At 39.8% G+C, this 23,255-nt stretch overlaps 1 protein-coding gene across 1 annotated transcript in view; it reads right to left on the bottom strand.

Moving 5' to 3' along the window:
- The window catches only part of LOC128360805 (alpha-2-macroglobulin-like), a 28,406-nt gene extending 7,145 nt beyond the window's left edge, over window positions 1–21,261 (bottom strand). The window contains exons 1-22 of the mRNA XM_053321316.1: window positions 21,137–21,261; window positions 19,437–19,617; window positions 19,084–19,240; window positions 18,534–18,586; window positions 17,790–17,810; window positions 15,239–15,404; window positions 15,083–15,167; window positions 14,805–14,949; window positions 14,068–14,185; window positions 13,856–13,965; window positions 13,613–13,780; window positions 10,718–10,939; window positions 9,615–9,678; window positions 9,360–9,505; window positions 8,185–8,334; window positions 6,027–6,173; window positions 5,809–5,902; window positions 5,533–5,680; window positions 4,176–4,401; window positions 3,563–3,689; window positions 3,037–3,158; window positions 2,859–2,910 (exon numbers count right to left, since the gene is read on the bottom strand). Of these exons, the coding sequence (XP_053177291.1) occupies window positions 2,859–2,910; window positions 3,037–3,158; window positions 3,563–3,689; window positions 4,176–4,401; window positions 5,533–5,680; window positions 5,809–5,902; window positions 6,027–6,173; window positions 8,185–8,334; window positions 9,360–9,505; window positions 9,615–9,678; window positions 10,718–10,939; window positions 13,613–13,780; window positions 13,856–13,965; window positions 14,068–14,185; window positions 14,805–14,949; window positions 15,083–15,167; window positions 15,239–15,404; window positions 17,790–17,810; window positions 18,534–18,586; window positions 19,084–19,240; window positions 19,437–19,617; window positions 21,137–21,222 (2,788 nt within the window). The 5' untranslated portion in view covers window positions 21,223–21,261. The remainder of the gene's footprint in view (window positions 1–2,858; window positions 2,911–3,036; window positions 3,159–3,562; window positions 3,690–4,175; window positions 4,402–5,532; window positions 5,681–5,808; window positions 5,903–6,026; window positions 6,174–8,184; window positions 8,335–9,359; window positions 9,506–9,614; window positions 9,679–10,717; window positions 10,940–13,612; window positions 13,781–13,855; window positions 13,966–14,067; window positions 14,186–14,804; window positions 14,950–15,082; window positions 15,168–15,238; window positions 15,405–17,789; window positions 17,811–18,533; window positions 18,587–19,083; window positions 19,241–19,436; window positions 19,618–21,136) is intronic.
- Between the last annotated feature and the right edge of the window lie 1,994 nt (window positions 21,262–23,255).

The raw sequence follows: 23,255 nt of genomic DNA, 5'->3' as shown, positions 1-23,255 counted from the left end.
GCAGCAAAGCCTCTGCACCCTACCTCCACTGGTTCACAGCGAGCTTTCCAGCCCCTCCTCCGACACTCCTCGGTGAGCTCTTGGTACTTGAGCCGCTTGCGCTCATTGGCCTCCTCCATGCGGTCCTCCCAGGGGACTGTCAGTTCCACTAAGAGGACCTGCTTAGAGGAGGGAGATGTCAATACCAGATCTGGCCTCAAGGAAGTAGATGTTATAAACTCTGGGAACTTAAGCTGCCTGCCCAGGTCAACTCGCAGTTCCCAGTCTGATGCCGATGAGAGCAGGCTGGCTGATGGTGTTGGCTGTGGACGTGGCTTCTCTCCAGCCTTTACAAAGTTGATCCTCCTCTGGCTGCGGACATGCTTGTTATTGTCCACTGCACTGGAGATGGCCTCTGCCACTGTCCTCAGGACCTGGTCGTGGTGCCAGCGGTAGCGGCCCTCTCCAAGGGCTGATGGGCAGCTGCTCATAATGTGCTCCAGAGTCCCCTTTCCTGGACAGAGTGGACATGTTGGAGTGTCGCTCTTGCCCCAGGTATGCAGGTTAGCTGGGCTGGGTAGTACATCATAGACAGCTTGGACCATGAACTTAATCCGCTGAGGCTCAGTCTTCCAGATGTCATTCTAGGTCAACTTCCTCTCCAGCACTCCTTCCCACCTTGTCCATGCCCCCTGCTGCCGCATGCCCACCATCCTGCTGGTCCTCACCTCCTCGACACCTGCTCGGACCTCCTTCAGGACCAGATGGCGTCTGTCCTTGCCCTGAGCCTTGTCGTGCCGTGGTTGTGGGATGGCTCCCAGCCCTGCTCGCCCAGATGCCACCGTGCCCAACAGTGCTTTGTGTCTCAGCCGAGACTCTGCCAGCTCCATCCCCTCTTGAGCCTTCCACTTCCTGCCCGTCCGCACCACGATACCAGCTGCTGCCACTCTGGAGTCTTTGGAGTCTCGATATACCAGTGCCTCTCTTGTGCGGGAGACCCTGAACTCCTCCTCCAGGCTGTTGATGGGGAGCTGAAGCTTGTTGCTCCTGCCATACAGTGCTTCACTTGTGAGACTGCGTGGCAGACCCAGCCATCGTTGGAGGTAGCAGCTGATTTTCCTCTCCAGGGTCTCGACTGTAGACATCGTCACCTCATACACTAGCAGGGGCCAGAGGATACGGGGCAAGATGCCATGTTGGTACAACCATGCCTTGAACCTACCAGGTAGACCAGACTTGTCTACTGTAGACAACCAAGTTTCGAGCCTCTTGATGGTTGTTTGGACTGACGCTGTGTCTCTGAGGCTACAGTCAAACTTGCCCAGGCTAGTGACTGGTTTCTCAGTGATTGATGGTATTACTGCGGCATCCACAAAGAAGCGGAACTTGTCCACCACTTTGCCTCTCTTCAGAACCATGGACCTGGATTTTGTTGGTTTAAAGCTCATCCTAGCCCAAGAGATGAGCTTGACCAGGCCCTGAAGGATCCACCTTCAGCCAGGCACTGAAGTGGTCATGACAGACAGGTCGTCCATGAAGGCTCTGATGGGAGGCTGCCGAATTCCAGACTTGGACAGGGGACCTCTGCACTCTGTCTCGGCGGCCTTGACCAACATGTTCATGGCCAGAGCGAAGAGGATGACCGAGATTGTGCAGCCTGTTATGATCCCTTTCTCGAGCCGGTGCCAGTTAGATGTTATGCTCCCTGATGTAGTAATCCAGGATGAGGTCCTTGATCTTGCAGGGGATGTGGTGGTGGTCCAGGGTGGTCTCAAGCTTGTTAGGGATCGACCCATATGCGTTGGCGAGGTCCAGCCAAAGCACCGCTAGGTCTCCCTTCCCTTCCCGTGCCTCCCTGATCAGCTGTGTGACCACTCCGGTGTGTTCCAAGCACCCTAGCACTCCCAGGATGCCGCCCTTCTGCACCGATGTGTCGATGTACTTGTTCTTCAAGAGGAAGGCTGTCATCCTTCTGGCCAGAACACTGAAGAAAATCTTCCCCTCCACACTGAGAAGTGAGATGGATCGGAACTGCTCCAGCCTGGTCGAGTTCTCCTCCTTAGGAATCCAGACGCCCTCTGCCTGCCTCCACTGCTCCGCGATGGTCCCTCTTCGCCAGATCACACGCAGCATCTTCCAAAGGATTCGGAGGAGCCCTGGGCAGCGTTTGTACACCTTATAGGGTACTTGGCTGGGACCTGGAGCAGAACTGGCTCTGGCTGCTGTTACTACCTCCTGGATTTCCTTCCAAGTGGGTTCTGAAATGTTGAACTCCACTAGGGGGATTGGTACATCCACGAGGGCTGCCTGTTGTCCTAACTCTTGCTCTCTGTCTGGATCGCTCAGGGTGTTATGCAAGAAGTGATCCACCTCTTCCTTGGAGCAATCAAGACGCCCGCTGCGCTTCTGCCCTAGCAACCGCTTTGTGAAGCCAAGGGGATCGGATAAGAAGGAGGTTCACTTCCTGGCTCTCTCAATCCTACGTCTCCTGTGCCATTCAGCTCCGGCTAAGCAGCACAGGCCACTTGATCCGATGTTGCTGGACTACTTTGCTTGGAGTTGGAATCTTGGGCACTTGGAGGTTCTGGGCTCTGTGGGGTGTCTCCGGGCCGGGCTCCTCCTGCGTCTCACCAGGCACTGGTCCTGTGCGCTGTGCTGCCGTCTCCTGTACCAAGCATTTCATCCGGGCCTGATGGATTTTTAGGCCCTGTTCGTTCTTGATACATCTTGAGATACATTTAGCAGATGGTCTCAAAGAGGAGGAATTTGTGGAGAAGATATTGTGTTTTCCATGCCTGCCACATGCACACTCTGACAGGGCAGCAGTTCTGCATCCTCGATATAAAAACTTGGAAATTCCTGTTCTAAACCATACTGACCTTTTGGGCAGAGCAGCCAGTTGTGAGTCTTTGTCATCTCAGTTCCTTCAGCCTGATAAGGAAAGAGATGGAAGATCATGTAAGTAACACATGTGCTCTGTCAAAGTTGATTATTTATTTTATCATCAGAAGTAGAGTATACACAGTTTTTCTGTCATCTTGTATTAAAAGTGCCCACCTTTACTATGAGAGACCGTGTGACCACATCGATGCGACCTCTCTCTGGCACGGTTACAATCTCATTGTTACATGATGTGTCGGATGTCCCAGCTTCAGCGCTCACTGTCACATTCATGACTCCTAATAATGATCATAAACCAATGTATAAAGATCAATGATCTACATATAACTAGGAGTGTTTTATTAGAGGTGGATCCCTCTCCACTGTGACACAGTTTGAAAGTATAAAATGTGAAGGGGATGAAAAGCAAATCCCTTTTCTTCTTCCTTATAATTTATTTTAGTCTAATTAATACATTTTAATAATAATGTTTGTTAATGTTTATTTGCATGAAAAGTTGTTTTTTTCACAAAAGTCCTAAAAGACATCTTTCAATTTCAACAACTTATATCAGTTTTTGTCAAATTATTGTAATTGATTTATTACCACATGTGGGAAATCAGAAACATCATTGTAAATATATAATATTTCTAACAATCTGATTGTATTTAGAAAATCTCTTAGAAACAGGTGTGACACTTACCTAAGACTGAGGGTGCCAGGCTCCAGCTGAGGGTCTTGCGTTCATTGGCACACAAACAGGAAGTGTACTGGTCATCAGAGAGAGGGGTGAGGGTGTAATCTAAAGAGGGTGTTGGCGTCACACTGACCTGTTCAAGACACGTAATCTCACTTTTAAACCAATGAAGTTACAAAAATATTACATCATATTGGTATTATTAACTAAATACCACAAAATAAATGAACTATAATGGAGGGGTTGCAGATTACATCTGTTTGGTGCACCTGCTTTTGACTGTATAGATGAGTCTCAGTCTTCTCACTAAATTTACCATGCAAAATAAAAATATACTCTGACAAACCTAGCAACAGAGATCCTGAAGAAGACAGACGACTGAATACTTACATTCATAAGGTGGACACAAACTGGACTGAAAGGGCATATTAATGCTGCTTTGTTTCTGCAGTATGTGTAATTAGACAGTTGTTTGCTAACATGTTACTGTATTAACATAACTTAATGAGCTGTATGTGAGGCCTGTGTCTCTAATCTGTGCAAGCATGCAGTGCAAATGTATTTTGTTGTGTCTCAGATTTTGACGTGTTAGTATTGTGAGTGTGAAAGCATTCATTACCATGATGCAGCTGGACAGGTAGTTGAAGACAGTTGCCTTCAGTTCAAAGTGTTCCCCCCGGATGATGGAGTAGGGCAAGGTGAGCTCAAGGAAGAAGGGCTGGAAGACGGTGAGCTCTTTACGAGGAGCCAAGCCAAAACCATGAGGGGACAGACAGAAAGCTTCCGTCTCCCAGGTGGTGATGGTGTCTGGGACAGTTAAGGACACATCTTTTGTTCTGGACTCTCTGGAACAAGACACACACACACACACACACACACACACACACACACACACACACACACACACACACACACACACACACACACATTACGTGAGTTAGAGAAACATATTTTCACTATCTCAGATTGGTCAATGGGCCTCTGGCAAGAACATTTATGCCTTCCTGTCCTAAACCTCTTTTTTCCATGAGGTTTGCTTGTACAAGTGGTGCAAGTTGGATTTGGAAATAATTGCACATCACTTGTACAAGTGGTGCAATTATTTCTAATATTTCATATGTGTAAAATATATAAAATAGCAACAATATAAAAAATAAAAACAGAAAAATGAGAGCAAGTCAGTATGTGTGCTTACCATGTGCATGTGTGCGAGTGTCCAAGTGTGTGCATGTGTCTGTAAGGGACATTGGCCATCATACATGAAAACTGTGAATGGCACAAATATTTTCAAGATTTGTTCCATTCACAGACTAAAACAGAAAAACTTTGCCTATTGCTCTAAAGGTGGAAATCCTACAGCAACCTGAATGCACTGCACACAGTCCTGTTAGAAAGTATGAAATAACAGATTCCAGTTTTACACAGTGAAATAGTTTGGAGTTCTATCAGAACTGTCAATATATTTTTATTTTTAATGACTACAGTAAAATCACAATCTGCATTTCCTCTGGAGAGTTTCAAATGATGCCCAGAACTGTGTGCCACTGCTGACTCCTCACAATGTTTGCTGTAGTGGCGTTACTGCATCAATGGACTGGAGATAGGAAACAGTTATTCCTGTATTTTAGTCCTTGATGGCGAACTTCTGAGTTGCTCGGATACAACTGAGCCTCTTTACTACCAGTCCATTGAAAGAGTCAGTTCAGCTCTATTGCTCTTTTATCTCTTATCTCTTATCTCTTCAGATTGTTTTAGTTGCTCTTTTTCTTGCCTCTGAGATGGTTGCCTTCAATTCATTACTGGGGCTTGTTAAGAGACTTCATGAGGCTGATTGGCTTCCCAAAACATGATAACTACAATGAACATATACATATTATACATATTAATCCAGCTGAAAATACTCAACAAAACAATGAAACAAAGTCTTTGTGAGCTGACAAATAACATCATGTAAAGTGTCTTGTGATCAAACTCACCCAATTTCCACCAGGTCCCAGATCCAAGTCTCAGGGAAGAAACTGCGGGCTGTCTCTATTGGTGGAGCAGCTCCATGTTCCCACCGCCCTCCCATAGGACCACTGCCGTCCACACGCATGCGGTTAAATAGCACTGGGTACTCATAAACTGAAGAAAGAGGACAATATTCAATCAGAATCAAAGGTCAACTTGAAACAGTGAACATTTCTGAAGTTATAGCTTGTAAGCATTCAGCATGTGTTAATTGATAAAGCTAAAGGAAGAAGTCTCACCACGGCCAAGGCTGGTCTTGTGATAAGGTGTTCCCTTGAAGTTCACACATGATGGCATCCTGATAAACAGATTTGTTGCCATCTTCAGGCCCAATTTCTACAAAAACCATCAACATTTAAACATGTCACTTTAAAGCAACATCTACATTATCATATGTATTGTACTGTTTGTTACTTAGTAGTTTTGTTTTTCACAGCAGATGTCAGCACACAAGGGTTACCTCAAAAACGGAGTAAGGATCGTCATTATCACCATATCCAGGGAGTGGCAAAATATATCTTCGTTGTCTCACATTTATACACCCTACAGGATCTTCAACATCATTTGGAATACCAGATGCTTTTTTAACAGGCAACAAATTAAATATCTGAAAAGAAAGAAAGATATAAAAGTCAACTTGACAACTATAGGGCACTCTTTTATAACAAAATGTACATCAGTTTGGTATGCATCTCTGAGAACCTACAAAAACACTTCATTCGTATCACATGGGATGGAAGGCAATGATGGGAGAGATTCAGATACAGTATGTTATGACTTGCAAGTGTTCAGAACATTAGACAACTGTGAACAGCAATTAGCAGGACTAATAATAAAAGGTGGAATCCATGTATTGAATGACTACTTATCTTCATACAAATTACCACTGGTGATGGACTTATGTCAGGAGCTAACATAAAAAAAATGTTGCTGTTGCTTTCCAGATACTAATGTCTTATTTAGCACAAAAAAACTTAACATTTTGTTGCACTGTGTTTGTGACTTACATAAGAAACCTAACAAGTTCACTTGAGAAAATTATGATTATCTAGGCCAGTTCCACTCAGTGTCCTGCTTTGGAACATCTTATGAGAAAATAAGAAATGGAAAGTATTCCCTAAAAATACATTCTCCCTACCAGTCCCAGGATACAGACGTGCAACTTTATGATTACAAACCATAGACTCTATATAAAGATGGACATAGAAAAGGTGTGACATCACCCATTGGTTCACATTGGAGTCAGTTTGAAGCCTAAAACTGGAGGTGTTTCGTAGTCGAGTGGTTAAGCACATGCTTCATAATCACAGCATCCCTAGTTTGACTCAGGCAAGGGACCTTTGCTGCATGATATTCCTCTGTCTCTTTCTATTTCCTGCAGGCCTCTATGCCATGTACTTACAAATAAAGGAGAAAAACTTAGGAAAAAAAAGAACTGCAACTTATGGTCAGTGCTGTCTTTTCTTTTCAAGTTGAACACCAAGAACTGCACACTTGGGTTAACGTTAGCTACATTAGCTCAATTGTGCCAACCTATTGTAATCACGTAACATTAAATTGAGTGAAATACTGAGAAGCCTATAAGTCAAAATGACTACCAGCACACCTCTTAATTAAGCCTTAATTTTGCGATTGACACCATAATGGTTGTAATGTTGAAAATGATTGACTTAGTAGGGGAGAATGGGGTTGGCAGTCACAGTTTTTACTTTCATTTGAATTTCTAATAAACTGTATACTGAATAGATTTCCTTTTAATTTGTAATTGAAGCCTAAAGTGTCAGGTAGGTATAGAGTGGTCTTACTGTCCTTTATCTGATTCTGACAACCATCCCCATTTTCTTTAGACAGTCTTAAAAAAGTCGCCTGCACCAAGTGAACATTAACAGGAAAGATCATTCCTAAATTTCCCCCCTTATATTACAATATTGTGCATTATCACCTCTCTGACTGCTCTGACCATCACATCTAGAGGAGTATGGCTCTTGTTTGTCTCAGTGACAAAGTTTCTGCTCATTTTGCTATCTTAAAAGAAAGAACTACATATATCACACCATATGTACACCACCATATGAGACAACCAACCCCAAAGAGAATGTGACAAGCATCCCCAACTGAGATTTTTTGCTACTAGTAAGTTAACAACCACATGATGTAGCTAAGAAAACGATCTACCTAACTATCGCTCTCTCTTCATACTTTTTAATGGTAATGATTGTTTTACTATAAACTCATTGTGTAAAAGCCTAGAAGAGAAACACTGAAGAGTTGGATATTTACATTTTCACATGAAAAACACTAAACGTTCTCTCACCTCAATGTCAAGCACTTTACTCCAGAAGCAAAACCTAAATTCTGAAACTTTCAGTGCCAAAACTTTTTAACAGCGCCCTCTACGGACCGAGATCTGATGAATGTGACAACCAACCCATGTGACAACCAATCCTGAGAAGTTACTGTTTTTTAAATAGGAGTCATTTGGAGTATCTAGTGGCCATTGCTTCAGCTTTAGTAGTTGCTGTTTGTTACAAATCCAAAATGTAAGACAAAACAAATGTAAGACAGAACACAATAAATAAACAAAATCATCTATTGTATTGGCTGTGGTTGATCTTGACCTGGTCTACATTCAGAGTCTTCCCAGGCTCCTTGATGAGGACGCTCTGGTCCACAGCACTCACGCCACATAGAGAGTCTGGCTGGGCCATTAACTGCAAGGTGGTTTCCTCTCCTGGGACAGCTGAGGATGGAGAAAACTCTACTGACACCTGAAACAAATATAAAAGAGATACAGATCTTAAAAAGGTGTAAACTTACTGTATATTCCTCCAGCAAATTGTCTGATACAAGTAGGTATGACAGTATGCACATAAAAGAAACGTTTAGGAAGATGAACTGATTGTTCACCCACAGATTTCTGTCCAGGAGCTGGTCAATTTGTCTGTCTAGAGGGGTGATGGATCTCAGTGGTGAATGGAAATGCATTGAAGTTATCTTAAAACATGATTAGATTTAATCCGTAGCAGATTTAGCTGACAACCCATGTAGCTCATGATTTTCATGATTGTGTTTCTTAAGATATAGTTCCATTTGCTTCTCATCTGACAAAAGAAAGCTATGAAATGAGGCATGCCAGGGGAAATTATTATTGTCACTCCCAACTCTGCAGTGCTGAGTTTGGTGTTTCCTTGTCGGGAGTGACAAGGTCCGAGCCTAGATGACAGATATTATCACAGTACATATTTCCATTATGATAGTCGTTCTGGCCTGACTTGAAAAGTCAACTTGACCAGCGAAAATATAACAAACAAGGGTTAGGGTTAGGGTTGATGGACAGAAACCAAGGATATTACAGCTCTGCTGTCTTAAATCTGCAGCCATGTGTTTATGTTCAAATTGCAAAAAATTGAAGGTCAGAAAAAAGGAACAGAAACAGACATTGTAACATAAGTTAACGTAGCTTACTTATTTAAAAAAGCCTATGGTAGTGAAGTAATTTCACCTTTTTTATGATCTTCACATTTGTTATATATATTGCATTTTATTGTTTTTGTGGATACTGTGTTGTTTTAAGTTACTGTCTCTTATTGTTGTTTTTGTGTGGCCACATGTGGTCTGGAATAAAGTCAAATGCCTGGCCTGAAATATTGTCCCAGTCTGACACTGTACTTACTTGTTGCACAGATTAATCAAACCCCTGTGAAACTAGAAGCCAAAATATTAAACTACACATACATATAATGTATATGTAAATCTGAAAAGTTCAGGTTCATCATCTTCTTTTCACACTGACCTTGTTACTGAAGCATTTCTCTGTGGAGAAGTCTTCACTGTGGGCGATCACAATCTCACTGGGGAGGACAGTATAAGCAACAATCTGGACCATTGGTGCCATATCTGGAGTCACTTCCAACTGAAAGGACAACTCGCCTGCAGTCACTGAAAAAGAAAATCAAATGTTATGATCAAACACATCAACCAAGGCAACGCAAATCCTACTAAACACTATTTTGTAAGTGAGAATGTGTCTACAAATCTCTTCACCTACCGGGTTCCTTAAGCACTGCGACCTTATGAAATTGTTGTCCGATAATGGCTCCTCTGGATAATATCTGGTGGAAATGAAAAGAAACATGAACTGTAAACTTTCCAGAGGGAGCTGCATGTGAGGGTGAATTTAATCCTAACTGTATGTCTGTACTGAAACCTGAATAACCTGCATAATAATATAATACTCTCTGCAGTACAGGGGGACTCACCTTGACTTGACCCCATCAGTCAATCCTCAAATTTTAGCTTCAAACATGATGTGTGTCTGCCCCTATAGTTTAATGTTCTGCTTAACTGTTTGGTAGAGCACATTTTGAGTCACGACATTTTCAAAAAAAAAAAAAGTCAACCCACACTGGAGACATGATTGCTGGAACTTTAAAAGGTATCATATTTTTTCAATCTATATTTTCAGAGGTCTGATTATTATTTCATATTTTATTGATAAAAAATAAAATAAATCTAGTAAGGGTCATTTTAAAACAAACAAAACAAAAACATGCTGTACAAACTTTCATTTTATGGTAAAGGTAGTGGAGCTAAAGTATTATCATTATATATATATGTGTGAGTGTGTGTGTGTGTGAGTGTGTGTGTGTGTGTGTGTGTGTGTCTGTGTATATGGATACACATACACGCGCACAAAAATACATACATACATACGTACATAATACTAACACTGGTAAAAACAACTATTCCCATGGTAATAAATATTAATAATAAAAAAGACAAATGTGGGCATACTAACATATTACTAACATTAGAACAGTACATAGTTGATCCAAAAATAATGCTGTTGCACCACCAGAGATGAATCTGATTTATCACTTTTAAAGGCAGCATTTCATTTGACTTTTTCTCTGTTTTTTATATTTGTAAATGTATTTGATACTTTTACCATGAAGTGACATATCAAGGTAGAGGCCTATATTAAAAAAACACAACTGTTGGGTCTATTTGAAAAACATTAACTGTCATCATTGCCCTAAGGAAATATTTCTAATTTTCTTTTTGAGAACAAGTAAATGCCTAATGGTAGGTTGTAGCCTAAATGTTGTGATTCATCTCAAAGTGTAAATGCTCTTTAAACCCAGTACTCACCAACCACATCACATCCACAAAGCCCTCGGTCTCTCCTGCTATAGCATATTGGATATATATGGTTGCTTTTCCATCACAGGGAAGTGGTTTCAACTTCTTCACCTCTAGAGAGCTGACTGTTTTAGAATGAGGAGAAGATGGCTTGACCATAGATAGTGTGTGATCTGCAGTCCCATGGTGTAAATTCTGGTATGTTAGCTCTGGCAATAATGTCACGCTAGCCTGAATTGTAGAAAAGAAGTGCTATTAAAAAGCCAACAACACAAATAATGAAATATATAACAGTTATGGCTAATTATCATTATTTAAGGATTAAAGGATTACTGTCAGTGGTAGAAAGATCACAAAGAGACTTTTGATGATGTTCTGTTAATTCCTTCCACTGAACAGGTCTGTCAAGCTTTAACATGTGGTAAGAACTCTAACCAGAACTCTGACTTTATTGATAGGCATAAGTGTGTCCCAGGCAAAGGGCAAGTAATGACGTTCCTAAATAGACAAAACTTTTAAATCGAAATGAAAACATTTAGCTTGTATTGTATCTGTAGATGTAATCTCAGTACATTCTTTAAAATAAGGTACAATGGTTTCAAAGTTTAAGCTGAACGTGTCGTCGATTGCTCATGGTTATGACAGTCTCTATTTTTCATTAAACTGTCAAAATATGTTGATCTGGTTTGTCTTTGGTGTCCAAGAAAATGTGTCACATACAAGAAACATTCAGTCATAAAATCAAACAAAAGCATCATATCTAATATTTTTCAAACATTCCTTTCCAGTGCATGACTGGCTGAAGTATCTTTGTGTTTTTCTTGGTGATGCTCTCCCACGCCTTCACTGCAGCCAATTTTAGCTATTGCTTGTAGTGGGGTCTCTGCCTTTAGTCTGGGGTTCAGCAAGGGAAATGCAGCTCAGTCGGATTGAGATCAGGGGCTTAACTCGGCCAGTTGAGGATATTCTATCTCTAGACATAATCTTTTACCCTCATCTCTCAGCCATCAGAATTTGAATTTCAGACAACAGGCAGCTGCATGAAGTGCGCCTTTACTGTCCAGTACACAAGCAAATGCATTGTCTGTCACAGTGTCCAAAACTTTGCCAAGCAGTCCATACGATGAATGAATTTGTTGTAGTTCTGCACCAATAACATCAAATGTCTGCATGCATCTGATTCTTTTACATGTTACAAAGACCTAAGTGCTCAAAAGTTGAACTGTTTTTACCCAGATGTCAGTTGTGGTGGAAAGGAAGTCTACCTCTCTGAATGTGGCCTTCAAGTTAGATTCTATCACCACATATTCTCTCTTCAGTTAGCCAGCAAACGTCTTTCACTCTTTGTGGGTATTTTCTCTATAATGTGTCAAAATGAGTCAACTTTGGAAATAGGTAACATCTCCTCTACGACATACTTTTTGAAGAACTTCTTCAGATCTTGTTCTCTACCACCATGTCCTGCTCTGGAATCTGATTTGTGTTGTTAGTGCATGCATGCAACGCTGGCATAGACACCTCTCTGTGAGTATCTGTGTTTTGTTTCTGATACGTTTCATATTTCTGTGCTGCCATATCAGACCCTTTTATAAATTAGATGTTGTACTTATCACAGTTGACAGTATTTGCTGCTCACACAAAGACAACAAAATAATTTGCATGAATGTTTATGTCATTTACCGACACAAACTCAAAAACATGACAGCTATGCCAGTTGTTGAATGTGTGCCGCCTCCCTTTCCGTCATCCTCCATCCCATTTAGCTTTTGGGCTCGTAGCTAACGTGACCTACCCTGACCTGTCACACGTACATGTCATCATAAGATAAACTACCTAGGACAAAAAATAAATCAAATTCAGGTGACGTAGTAATGCAGCATTATTTTGATTGGTAACTGTACTGTTTTGGAAATTGTAATCCCTTATACTTGTACTTATACTCATTAATGGGGAAATTAATCATTTTAATGTAATGTTTTACTGCCCAATACTGCTGGAGATCATTCTTGACTTGTGAAGTCATAAAGGGCTTTTTTCTAGTTTATGAGTTATGTTATGAAATGGACCGTTTAGTCATCAGCTATGCAAAACCCATTTGTAGTCCTACTACCAGTAGCAATACTAAAAAAAGTAAAAGTAAAGTCTGTCTGTCCTGTGGCTCCCCAGTCTCTATCTTTCATTTTCACCGTTGTATCTATGAAGCTTCTATCAGATTGAATCTTGCTCACTTTGGTTCAACTGGGTGCGTGTAGGAAGCCCTAATTTTGTATCCAGTCTGCTCATCACCACCATAAATGCGTGGTGTCTGTTTTTCAGGAGAATCATACAGTTTTTGATCCATCTTTGTTCATCACTATTCACGCATCATGTGCAATTAACTGCTTCTTCCTCTCACAGAATCTCGTGTCCTCTTCCTCTGTGTAAATGTGTTTTTTTGGAATTTTCCTTCTGGGTATCATATGTTATACAGATTGTAAAGGCCAGCTGAGACAAATTTGAGTTTGGCCTATTTTGTATAAATGAAACCAGGTTTAAGGTGTTGAGTCAGTCAAATAAAGACAATACTCACATTCCCATATTTCATGGCAAGAGTTGTCGGTCAACTAACTCAACTATTGAAGTTCCATATTAGCTTCAGCTGAACTTCAGAATCCACTTTTACACAGGACAAGGGCTGTTTTATTGTGTTAACCATCTCTTATATTGGATGTTACCAAACAAATGTCTCAACTTTGCCCATTAGAAAGGGGTTGATGCATTGATTCGGGTTGATTGGATGTTAAAATCACTCCAAATTAAGAGACATATTATGCATGACAGTTTATTAGTGTAGCTTTTGCATCTGCATATTTTACTGTCATCATGTCTGACTATGTTATTAAAATACCAGAATATTTGACTTACTCTTAGTTGGATGTTGTCGTTGTGATTAGTTGTGTTTATTGAGAAAGTGGCGATACCATTGCTGTCAGTAGTGAGGTTCTGTCGGCCTCGTGCTGGCCTTCTTTCACCCAGAAACAAGTAGACCAGCTTGTCAGGAATAGGTGTATCATTGAAATAAACTGCTTTAACCTGATGGAGATAAAAAAGATGTAGTATTGGAAATGCACATGGCTTCAGTTACACTGTGTACAGAATCACACTTACTTTTCCCTCCACAATTGCCCCTTTGTTATAAATCTTGGGTGTGTCAATAAAAGACAACTTTCCAACGGTGTAAGATAGCTCTATTGTTTTCCCTTGTGAGTGTGAAATACCTACAAGAAAAGCATCTATGTTACTACAGTGTGTGTGTCATAGTGTTAAAATATCTTAAAACAACAATGATTTAATTATTTTGAAAAATAACTCAAACTTACCTGTCCCCTCCTCTTCCATGCTGGTTTTGAGAAACAGTTTATCCTGCAGGAACCTTATGGCATTTTTAGTAAAAGTGAACATTGGGATCCTAAATGTTGCACAGCCATTCTTTTCTGTCTAGATAGAACAAAAATAAAAATATAATATTAAAACACATGAGCACAATTGTCGCTGTGAGTCTGCTCATAGGCATGACAAAGCTCTGAGCAAACCACTGAGGCATCTGTAAACTTCAGAATGTCTTTGCAACTGTATTCACTCAATGTGGACCTATTACTATTAAACTGTATGCAACCCAAACTAAAAGATACATATGTTGATTTCAGAATTAAGCCCAAAAGTCCAATTCAGATTGCCATCAAGGAACAGGTCATTGAAGAGGTTCAGTGCTCCACTTTATTTATCAGTTGAAATAAATGCCATCATGACAATCTGCAAAAGTTATTATTGCTTAGTTTGGTATCTAACTGAAGCTAAAATGTCATTGTCAGGGGGATCACCTGTCAGGGGATCACTAAAGTTTCAGGATTCCTCTTGGATCGATAAAAAACCTTTGGCTTCACCAGCCACGAACAAGCTACAACATAAATTGAATAGATTTACCTCACAACCATGTAACCACTTAGAGCTAGGCACAATACCTCTTGGTTTGTGTTAAATGTGTGTTGCATATTTATATCATGTGTTTTGTGTATTTTATTACATTTTGTGTTTAATGTAGTTAAATCAACTGTACCTTCTTTATCTCCCTATAGCACGGCATAGACATGTCAGGGTCTCTCTGTCCATGTCCATCAAACAAATCAATTCTATAATGACCACCCAGAGGTCGGCACAGCTCAAATTCAACGCTGCCTGGCACAGGCTGTCCATAAGTATATCTGATTAGATGGAAAGTTTTAACAAAATCACCACATTGTCAAAAAAGGTTCACCAACTCAACAATACAGATTTAATTTCATATCATCATAGGTCATGAGGCAAATGCATCTGTGAGAAAGCCCCACCACTTACTTTGCACAGACGTCAACTTTGATTTCTTCATCTCCATAGCTTATCTCATCTGCCACTTGAACTTTTACCTCAAATTTTGGCAAAACTGAGAACAAAATATAGATATTATTCTTCATTCATTACAAACAGTGAAATGAAAAAAGGAATACAACTCACCATATTTCTCCACCTTGAAATGGTGATTGTTTTTTTGTCCATCAATCCACACAATTAATTTATAGGTTCCTTCAGTGGCCTCTGAGTTCAAGGAGTAAGACAGTTGCAATATTTTACCATTGGCTGTGGTGTTAAGCCATTGTCCAATCCGGTTGCCTCTAGCATCCTGTTAAACAAATAATTGGCAAGAACATGTATTTACCAAATGTTGGAGCTGGGCAACAGTGGTGGCTCACTCAAAATGACTAAATTCATGTGCAGTGAACATCCACCAACACCAGGTTCAGGTTTTTTCAAGTTTGTCTTGATACAAAACCAATGTGCCATGAAATGTGTAAAAATGGGTCTTAGTCGATTTAACAGTTCCTACTCTCCATAGTGACCGTAAAGCTGTGGTCAACAATATGCAACTACAGCATATGAAATGAGAAGAAGAGGGTCAAAATCCACAACCCCCATTCCCTGTAAACATACATTCCAAAGCTTCAGCAACATCAGTTAGCTGAATTGAGTGGATATTTTGTGAAGTGAATCTATCAAATGAAATGTCTTCTTTTTGGTGTCCACAGACTGAAGTTCCTCATTGAACCGTGGAAGAGGAACTTAGAAGGGATTACTTTCTTTAAAATATATGTTTTTAGGCTTTTTTACCTTTATTTATACAGTAACTGGCAGAGAGTCTGAGAGGAAACAGGGATAGAGAGGGGAAAGACCTGCAGCATAGGTCCTTGGCTAGATTCAAACCAGGGACTCTGCGATTACATGACTTGCTCTAACCACTCAGCCATCAGGGTGCTCCAGAAGTGATCATTTTCTTTGCAGATTAGATGTCTGGAATATTTTTGTAATCTGTAATTTTTGAACACTACACTTTTGATAACAACCTGCTCCAACTCTGAGTGTTTAAGGTCAGTCACCAGCTGTTCTTGTTATTCTCCAAGCCACCTCAACATCCTCCTGCCTCAGTGGTGGACATGGATTAGGATTTGCATCTGTTTTGTGTTCTAGAGATTTCCTTTGTGGTATCCTGAAGGGATAGGGTTGTTGGCAACAGCTGGCAAAATGAACATAATTGCACCAAGACTCAGTAGAAGAATGTCAGCAGCATTATATGGTAGCATAGTATGTGCTTCATGTGAATGAAAAATCTGTTCTGACAACTACTAGAATGTATCCCTCCACCACAGCTCAGCAACATTGTGTAGAAACAAAAAGAGGGAATTGTGTACTTAACAGTCTGTAACTTTGGAACATATTGACTTGATTTAGCTAACTGAGTTTGCTGAAGCATGATATTACCATCAGCTGACCTTTGGAATGCTTATATTTGCACAGAACAAATATTGTGGATTTCGGCCCTCGTTTCTAGTTTAGTGGCATTCAGAGGGAATAAAGTGCTGCTTGAAAGTTTGTGAACCCTTTTAGAACTTGATCCATTTCTGCATAAATATGACCTAAAATGAGATCAGATTACCATCCAAGTCCCAAAACTAGATAAAGAGACATCAGTTAAACAAATGAGTCCAAAATGTTACGCTTGTTTATTTATTGAGGGAAATTATTAATTAATCTGTATGCGGCAAAGGTAAGTGAACCTCTAGGATTATGTATATAATAGTCATGAAATAGACTGGGAGGTCACAAGGGGGACTCCAGGCTAACACCTAGGAAAGGCCTTTACTGCAATGGCTACAGTCAATGTTGATGAGTACAACATCAGGAGATCATTGGTGTGTATGGTGTGTGTAAAAGGGTTGCAAAGAGAAAGCCATTACTTTCCAAAAAGAACATTTCTACCGTCTGTGGTTTGCTCAAGACCACATGGATAAGCCTGAAGGTGGCTGGAAAAATGTGCTGTGGATGGATGAGACCAAAATCTAATCTTTGGCTTGAATGAGAAGTATTTTCTTTGGCAATAAGCAAATATAATATTCAAACATAAGAACCTCATCTCATCAGTGAAACATGGTGGCGGTAGTATCAAGGTTTGTGCCTGCTTTGCTGTGTCTGGACCAGGATGACTTGCTAACATTAATGGAGATTTGAGTTCTGACTTGTACCAGGAAAATTCTACAAGAAAATGTCAAGATATACATCCATGACCTTATGCTTAATAAAACGTGCATCATGAAAAAACGTAATGACAAAAAACACAATTTGTTCTACCAAAGCATGGTTAGTCAAAGTCATGACATCAATTGGATGGATTTTTAAGTCCTAGTTTTAGGACTTAAAAATCCATCCAATGTAAAAATCAAATCACGTTTTAGGTCATATTATGCAGAAATAGAGAAAACTGTTACGGGTTCACAAACTTTCAAGCCGTACTGTAGCTTTAAGGTCAGTATGGAGAGTAGTACTCACTGTACAATGGAGGTTTATAGCGGTACATAATGGCACATCAGTATAGAAAAAAATACTGGAATAAAAATCACCACTGGCTAACTGAACTACTCCTCTACATATACAGTTTCACAACAATAAAAACATGAATAAGCATGAATAAAAAAGCATTAGGTTGTGGGTATTTTCTTGTTTACCACCGTCTTACCTCAAGTTCAATAGTGTCGTACTGTAAAAAGAGAGCAGAAAATGAGTTAAAGTGTGGGTTGTTTTGGTTGTTTTAACAGCAACCTAAATAATGTAATAACCCTGAAGACAGCTTCATCAATTAAAATAAAAAATCAATGTGTGTTTTCATTGACATCAGACACAACAAAAAGGTTACCCATTGTAGTACAAGGATGTGCCACAATCCAGTTGCTGTAAATAATGACCTGCAACATTCTTGTTTGCATGATTTTACTGTTCTGTTAAATGATGAGCAGCCATTTCTGTGTTTTGCTCCAAGTACAGTTGCAGCCAGCGAGACACCCGATGTAGATTGCAACCTTATTTCTTGCTTTTATTCATCATTGAAAAATAAAATTGACTTTCTTATATCTCACACTGTGAAGTCTTTTCATGTTAACACAGTTTCATTTTGTTTCATTATTCTCTCACAATGTTTCCCTGCTGATAAATGTTGCAACATTTGAAATTTGAGTGTCATATTTGAAGACTTTTCAGATTTACCTAAGGGGGGCTCTGGTTGTACTATTAACCCAGAGGATCAACAGCAGCCCTAACACTGAGTTATTTATACATAGTGATTAAACATATACCCCAGGCTAAAGAGCACTATCATGTGATTAATAGTTTGGGGTACAAATTAAAACCTGCACCATTATCATTCAGAAGTACTTAAACTGTTTTTTAAACATCATCGTGAACAGATGACAGTTTAAACACTCACCAGCTGACTGACAGGTTTAAACTTGGTGTCCAATGAAATGACTCTGAAATGTACTGAAAGAAATGGAAAAATATTACATGGATGTTTTACAACTCATGGACAATAGTGTCAAACATTGTAACAGGCTGCTGAAATGTGTTTCTTTTATCCAGCCAGACATTGTCTAATTATCAAAGTTTCAAATGAAATACAATTAGAGTGAGGCAAAAGTCACTAATAGCTTTTCATTATCTGTGCTAGTCTGTCTTGCATCTATTAACTTGTACATGTACTAAGATGTACTAAGAGGTCTTCAGTTTACTGTTGCACTGCACCTGTCTTATCTGTTTAACAGTTCAGTTCTTACTGTTTCTTATATTATTCCAGTTTCAAAGAGGGTTTGAAACTAAAACCAGCATGCACTACGCTAAAGGCTGAGAGAATATATACAAACACACTATGGATGTGGTACTGCAGTCAGGAAAGACAACACATGCTAACAAGAATGCAGAAGCTTTACTTGATAAAGAATTGTACTATGATGCATATTACATCATCTGTTCAAAGTTACCTGTTTGTCCAGGGAGGTAGATTGGTTTATCTGTTTGGACGAATGTCATTGGTTTGTAGACTTTGATCATGACTTTCTTCAATTCTTTTGAGTGAAATGTGTCGCCTAGTACCTCCACCTCCAATTCCTGCATCACATTGCTCTGCACTAAAGGAGCCTGTGAAAAAGGATCATTACATTGTTTTTTGCTTAATCTGCTAAAAATATAAAAATCTGGAGATAAACATTTTTTATGTAACTCAAGTCTAAATATCAATGGTAAAAATATTAGACGAACATTTAGGATACAAACATTCTTTTGTCAAATAAAGAAAATGAAATCAAATGAATCAAAGCCCGTCTTAGGACGTGACCTGAAACTGCGTGCAGGTATGAAAGTCTGTGCTGGATGTCTCCTTGAAGAGGGTTGTGTTCGTCTCTTTGGACATCAGAGTGACGGTCATGACAAGACTCTCGCTGGGCCGCAAGAGACTCACACAGAATTTGGTCTCAGCTCCAGCTTCAAGAACTGCAGGAAAGGTTACCATGTACTGTCTACAGCCACAGAAACATACACACATACAGTAGATATTAGGGGTGTGCAGACGAGCCGATATGCATCTAGATCTACAGTCTATGATCTAGATACATGGGGTGCGATACAATTCAGGGGTGATACATTTTAATATGGAACGATTAGGTACAATTCGATTGGATATGATGCTATCTGATACAGTTCCTTGTTTAAAGTAGACATTCATTTTACATCAGAAGTCAGTCCTATGAATGACTACAATTTAAATTGATACATCTCATAAAAGAGTAGGGAACAAGTATTTTTGTTACTTTTTTCAGGGTTCAGAACCATGTCATTGTGTTTATTACTGTAATACATTGCACTTTGAGAAGTTTGCAAAGCCCCTCTGTCAATGAAAACAAATTTAATATTTAGTCTTCATTATTGGCACAAATTAGAAAAACTAGTAAAGGAGATGAAAGAAATAAAACATTTGGATAGAGTAGTATTCAAATATATTCAAATGAATTGCATGACATTTGATATTCGTTCGAACTTGAGTTTTGACAAAAGTGACAGCGCTAATGCTCACAAAAGAGAACAATGAGCATGTTACTGAGGTAGAAATTTATAATAACATAAATTCAAAAGAGCTTGTCTCATTTCATAAGTGCTTGAGCCAACACAAGAGACTTAAGACAACAGTAACAGTAAAGGCCCATCCACATCAAGAACTATAATTATAACTATAACTATAAGTATATAGTTTTAAAAATGGTTGTAACTCCAGTGGATGGTGGAGTCCACACCACAACTATTAAGCCAAAGACAGTAGTGAACAATTGTTGGATCACTTTCAGAGTGATTTGATGAATGATAGAAACACTGACAGCCAATCAACATGTTTCCACTAAACCATACAGCAATCAAATCTGCCTCCAACCTGACATTTACAGTACAACTTCAAAACTTGCAAATATCATCTTCATTTTGGAAACTGAGTGATGACTTATTGACTTATTTATATTAATTTATTTTATTGTGGCTTTGCTCCTCTCTCACCACAGACTAAAGCGCTGTAAATTGGAGCAGAATGACACCCACAGGTGATTTCTTTAGATAGGTTTGTCTAAAGTTAGCAAATCTTCAGATCTGTGCTCATACTGTGTGTTACTGCAACAGCAGTGCACTTTTACACATCAGACTTCAACATTTGCTGCTGTCAGTCAGCTCAGTTTGGTCTATAAATATAGAAACATCACAACAACTAGTGTCTGCAATAATTCTTAATGTTACTGTGACGAGTATCGTGGTAGTTTTATGAGAGAGAGAGAGAGAGAGAGAGAGAGAGAGAGAGAGAGAGAGAGAGAGAGAGAGAGAGAGAGAGAGAGCTGTAGACAGTGAGCTGATGAAGCTTTTAGCAGCACAGCAGCTACATAATTCATAACTTCATAACGGTTATAACGGGAAAAAAGCAGCAAATGGCAATAATCTGGTCTGCATCAAAAACATATTACATAATGTTAAATGTTTTTCAGGCTGTGAAGGTAAACTTACGGTTCCGCCACCACTTGACCCACAAACATCCAGCTCAGAAAGACAAACAGTGTCCATGTCCACATCTGAATCCCAGGAAGACCCATGTCTGACTGTGCTGAGCCCAAAAGTCATTTTTGAAACATGCTCTGCTATAGAACCCCACCTCCTGTCATCCCCCCCCCCCCCCCCCCCCCCTACACACACACAGATTTCCACATATGTGCAAACACACACCCACACACTGACAGTAAGTGACTGAGATACATTTTGTTTGTGGTTGGTTATTACTGTAAAACATCAAACAATATGAGAAATATACAATATAACAGGAAAATAAGTAGTTAATAAGTTAGTTAGTGCACCCACCACAGTGTCAATACACCTTTGATGCATATTGTTCTCCCTCATGCTTGCCATAAAAAAAGTTCCATATAAGACACAGTATGTGGTTTCAGCACAGGAGTGAGCATTCATTCCATCATCACCTCCCTTGCCTTGCAAAAGTGGCAGTTACCTATAGAAGGGCAATTTACGAGTTAAAGGTGGAATACATGACATGCATTTTTATATTCCTTCAATATTTATTTTATTTTCAAAGCAAGGTATACTTTTATTTGTTGTAATTAATTATCCTCCCGTGGCCAGTGGTGTTAAATATAATGACCAAGCCTCAGTTTGTTCCTGTTGTCGTTGACAACCGCAGATGTGGTATGTACTGAAACAGCTCTGTGATTTAACTAGATATTAATCTACTGTATGGACCTGCCTTTATAGAAGTTTAACTATATGTTGTCTCATTTGAGTTGTTCTATCACGTCTTTTTGATCATCAGGAAAGGAGCTGCACAGATGATTGTCACCACCGGCCACACTGATTTGTTTCATTTCAACAGTCTCTTCAGTCTGCTGAGGTTGAGCCGAATAGATGAGGAAGACCCTATAAGGATATAGTGGACTAATGGACCTGATGGTGGAACACATTTTACTCATTTTACACACTGTTGGGCATCCATAAAATGTATTGTGCATTTTATAAGGTAGACTAATAATAATTTTGGTATGTAAACTATTAATCTGCATAATAAATAGTAGTCTAATTATATTGGTCAAGTAAATGTAGTGTATTAATAATCTGAACTTTGGTGGAGTAGAAGCTTAATAGAAGTATAACATTTCAATACTCAAGTAGAGTATTTAAAATAGTACTTGATTAAATGGACTCTATCACTTGTGACATGCACTAGTACTGGGCCTGTGTTTTAGGTTTTCAGACCAGCAGCAGAGGGCGACAGCGTGTCAATGTAAAATATATGCTGACCACAGTTAAACAGTGGGTCAAATTATTTTTCCTAGGATGGCGAAGTCACGACCCGCCCTACTCTGCCTCTGATTGGCTAGTACCTATTACCTTCGTTGGTTGGGTTGGCTACGTATAGACACGAGAAGTGAGATTGGTTAGAGTTAGAGTAAAACAATTGGGTAAGCCAATCAGAGGCAGAAGTGGGCGGGTCATGACTTCACCATAGTATGAACAAAATTTGGTACGGACCAGGCGGGGAGTTCTGCGTTATATCAAAAGGCCACCAGGGGGCGACTGTCTCTATACAAGTCAATGGAGAATTCACCAACTTCTCACTTGATTTCTAACCTCAGTTAAACGTTTTCAAAATGTGTTTATGATTCTTATATACAGTCTATGGTACAGACAGTAGTTTCATAAAGTGACTGGAAGCATGTGTTGAGGATGCTGGGTAACTGCTGACAAACTTCACCACATTTCACAGCCACAGTAAGTTCAACCTTATCATTGGTTTAATGGCGATAATGTAGCCATTGTGTTGTAGAAGCGACAGCTCCGAGCTAACGTTACATTAAACCTCCTGATCAGCTCAGTGTAGCTAGCCAATAAAAGCCTATAAGCTAAGAGCTGAGGTCAGGAAACAACACAACACTTAAAGTCTATCAGAATAATGGCGCATAAATTAAATAATAGGGCTTAGTAGCACTTTAGCTCGGTCGTTTGGAGGTTACTATAACACTGACAGCCAGAATAAACATGGGTGTTCTTAAGCTTTGGGCCCATTTCACTTAAGAAAATAGACATTCGTGATATTTTTATAACACACAAACACACAAGA

This window comes from Scomber japonicus, chromosome 6, assembly GCF_027409825.1.
Source record: "Scomber japonicus isolate fScoJap1 chromosome 6, fScoJap1.pri, whole genome shotgun sequence".
In the NCBI taxonomy this organism is placed as follows: domain Eukaryota; kingdom Metazoa; phylum Chordata; class Actinopteri; order Scombriformes; family Scombridae; genus Scomber; species Scomber japonicus.
The sequence above is the reverse complement of the archived record's forward strand: the minus strand, read 5'-3'. Positions and strand labels throughout refer to the sequence as shown.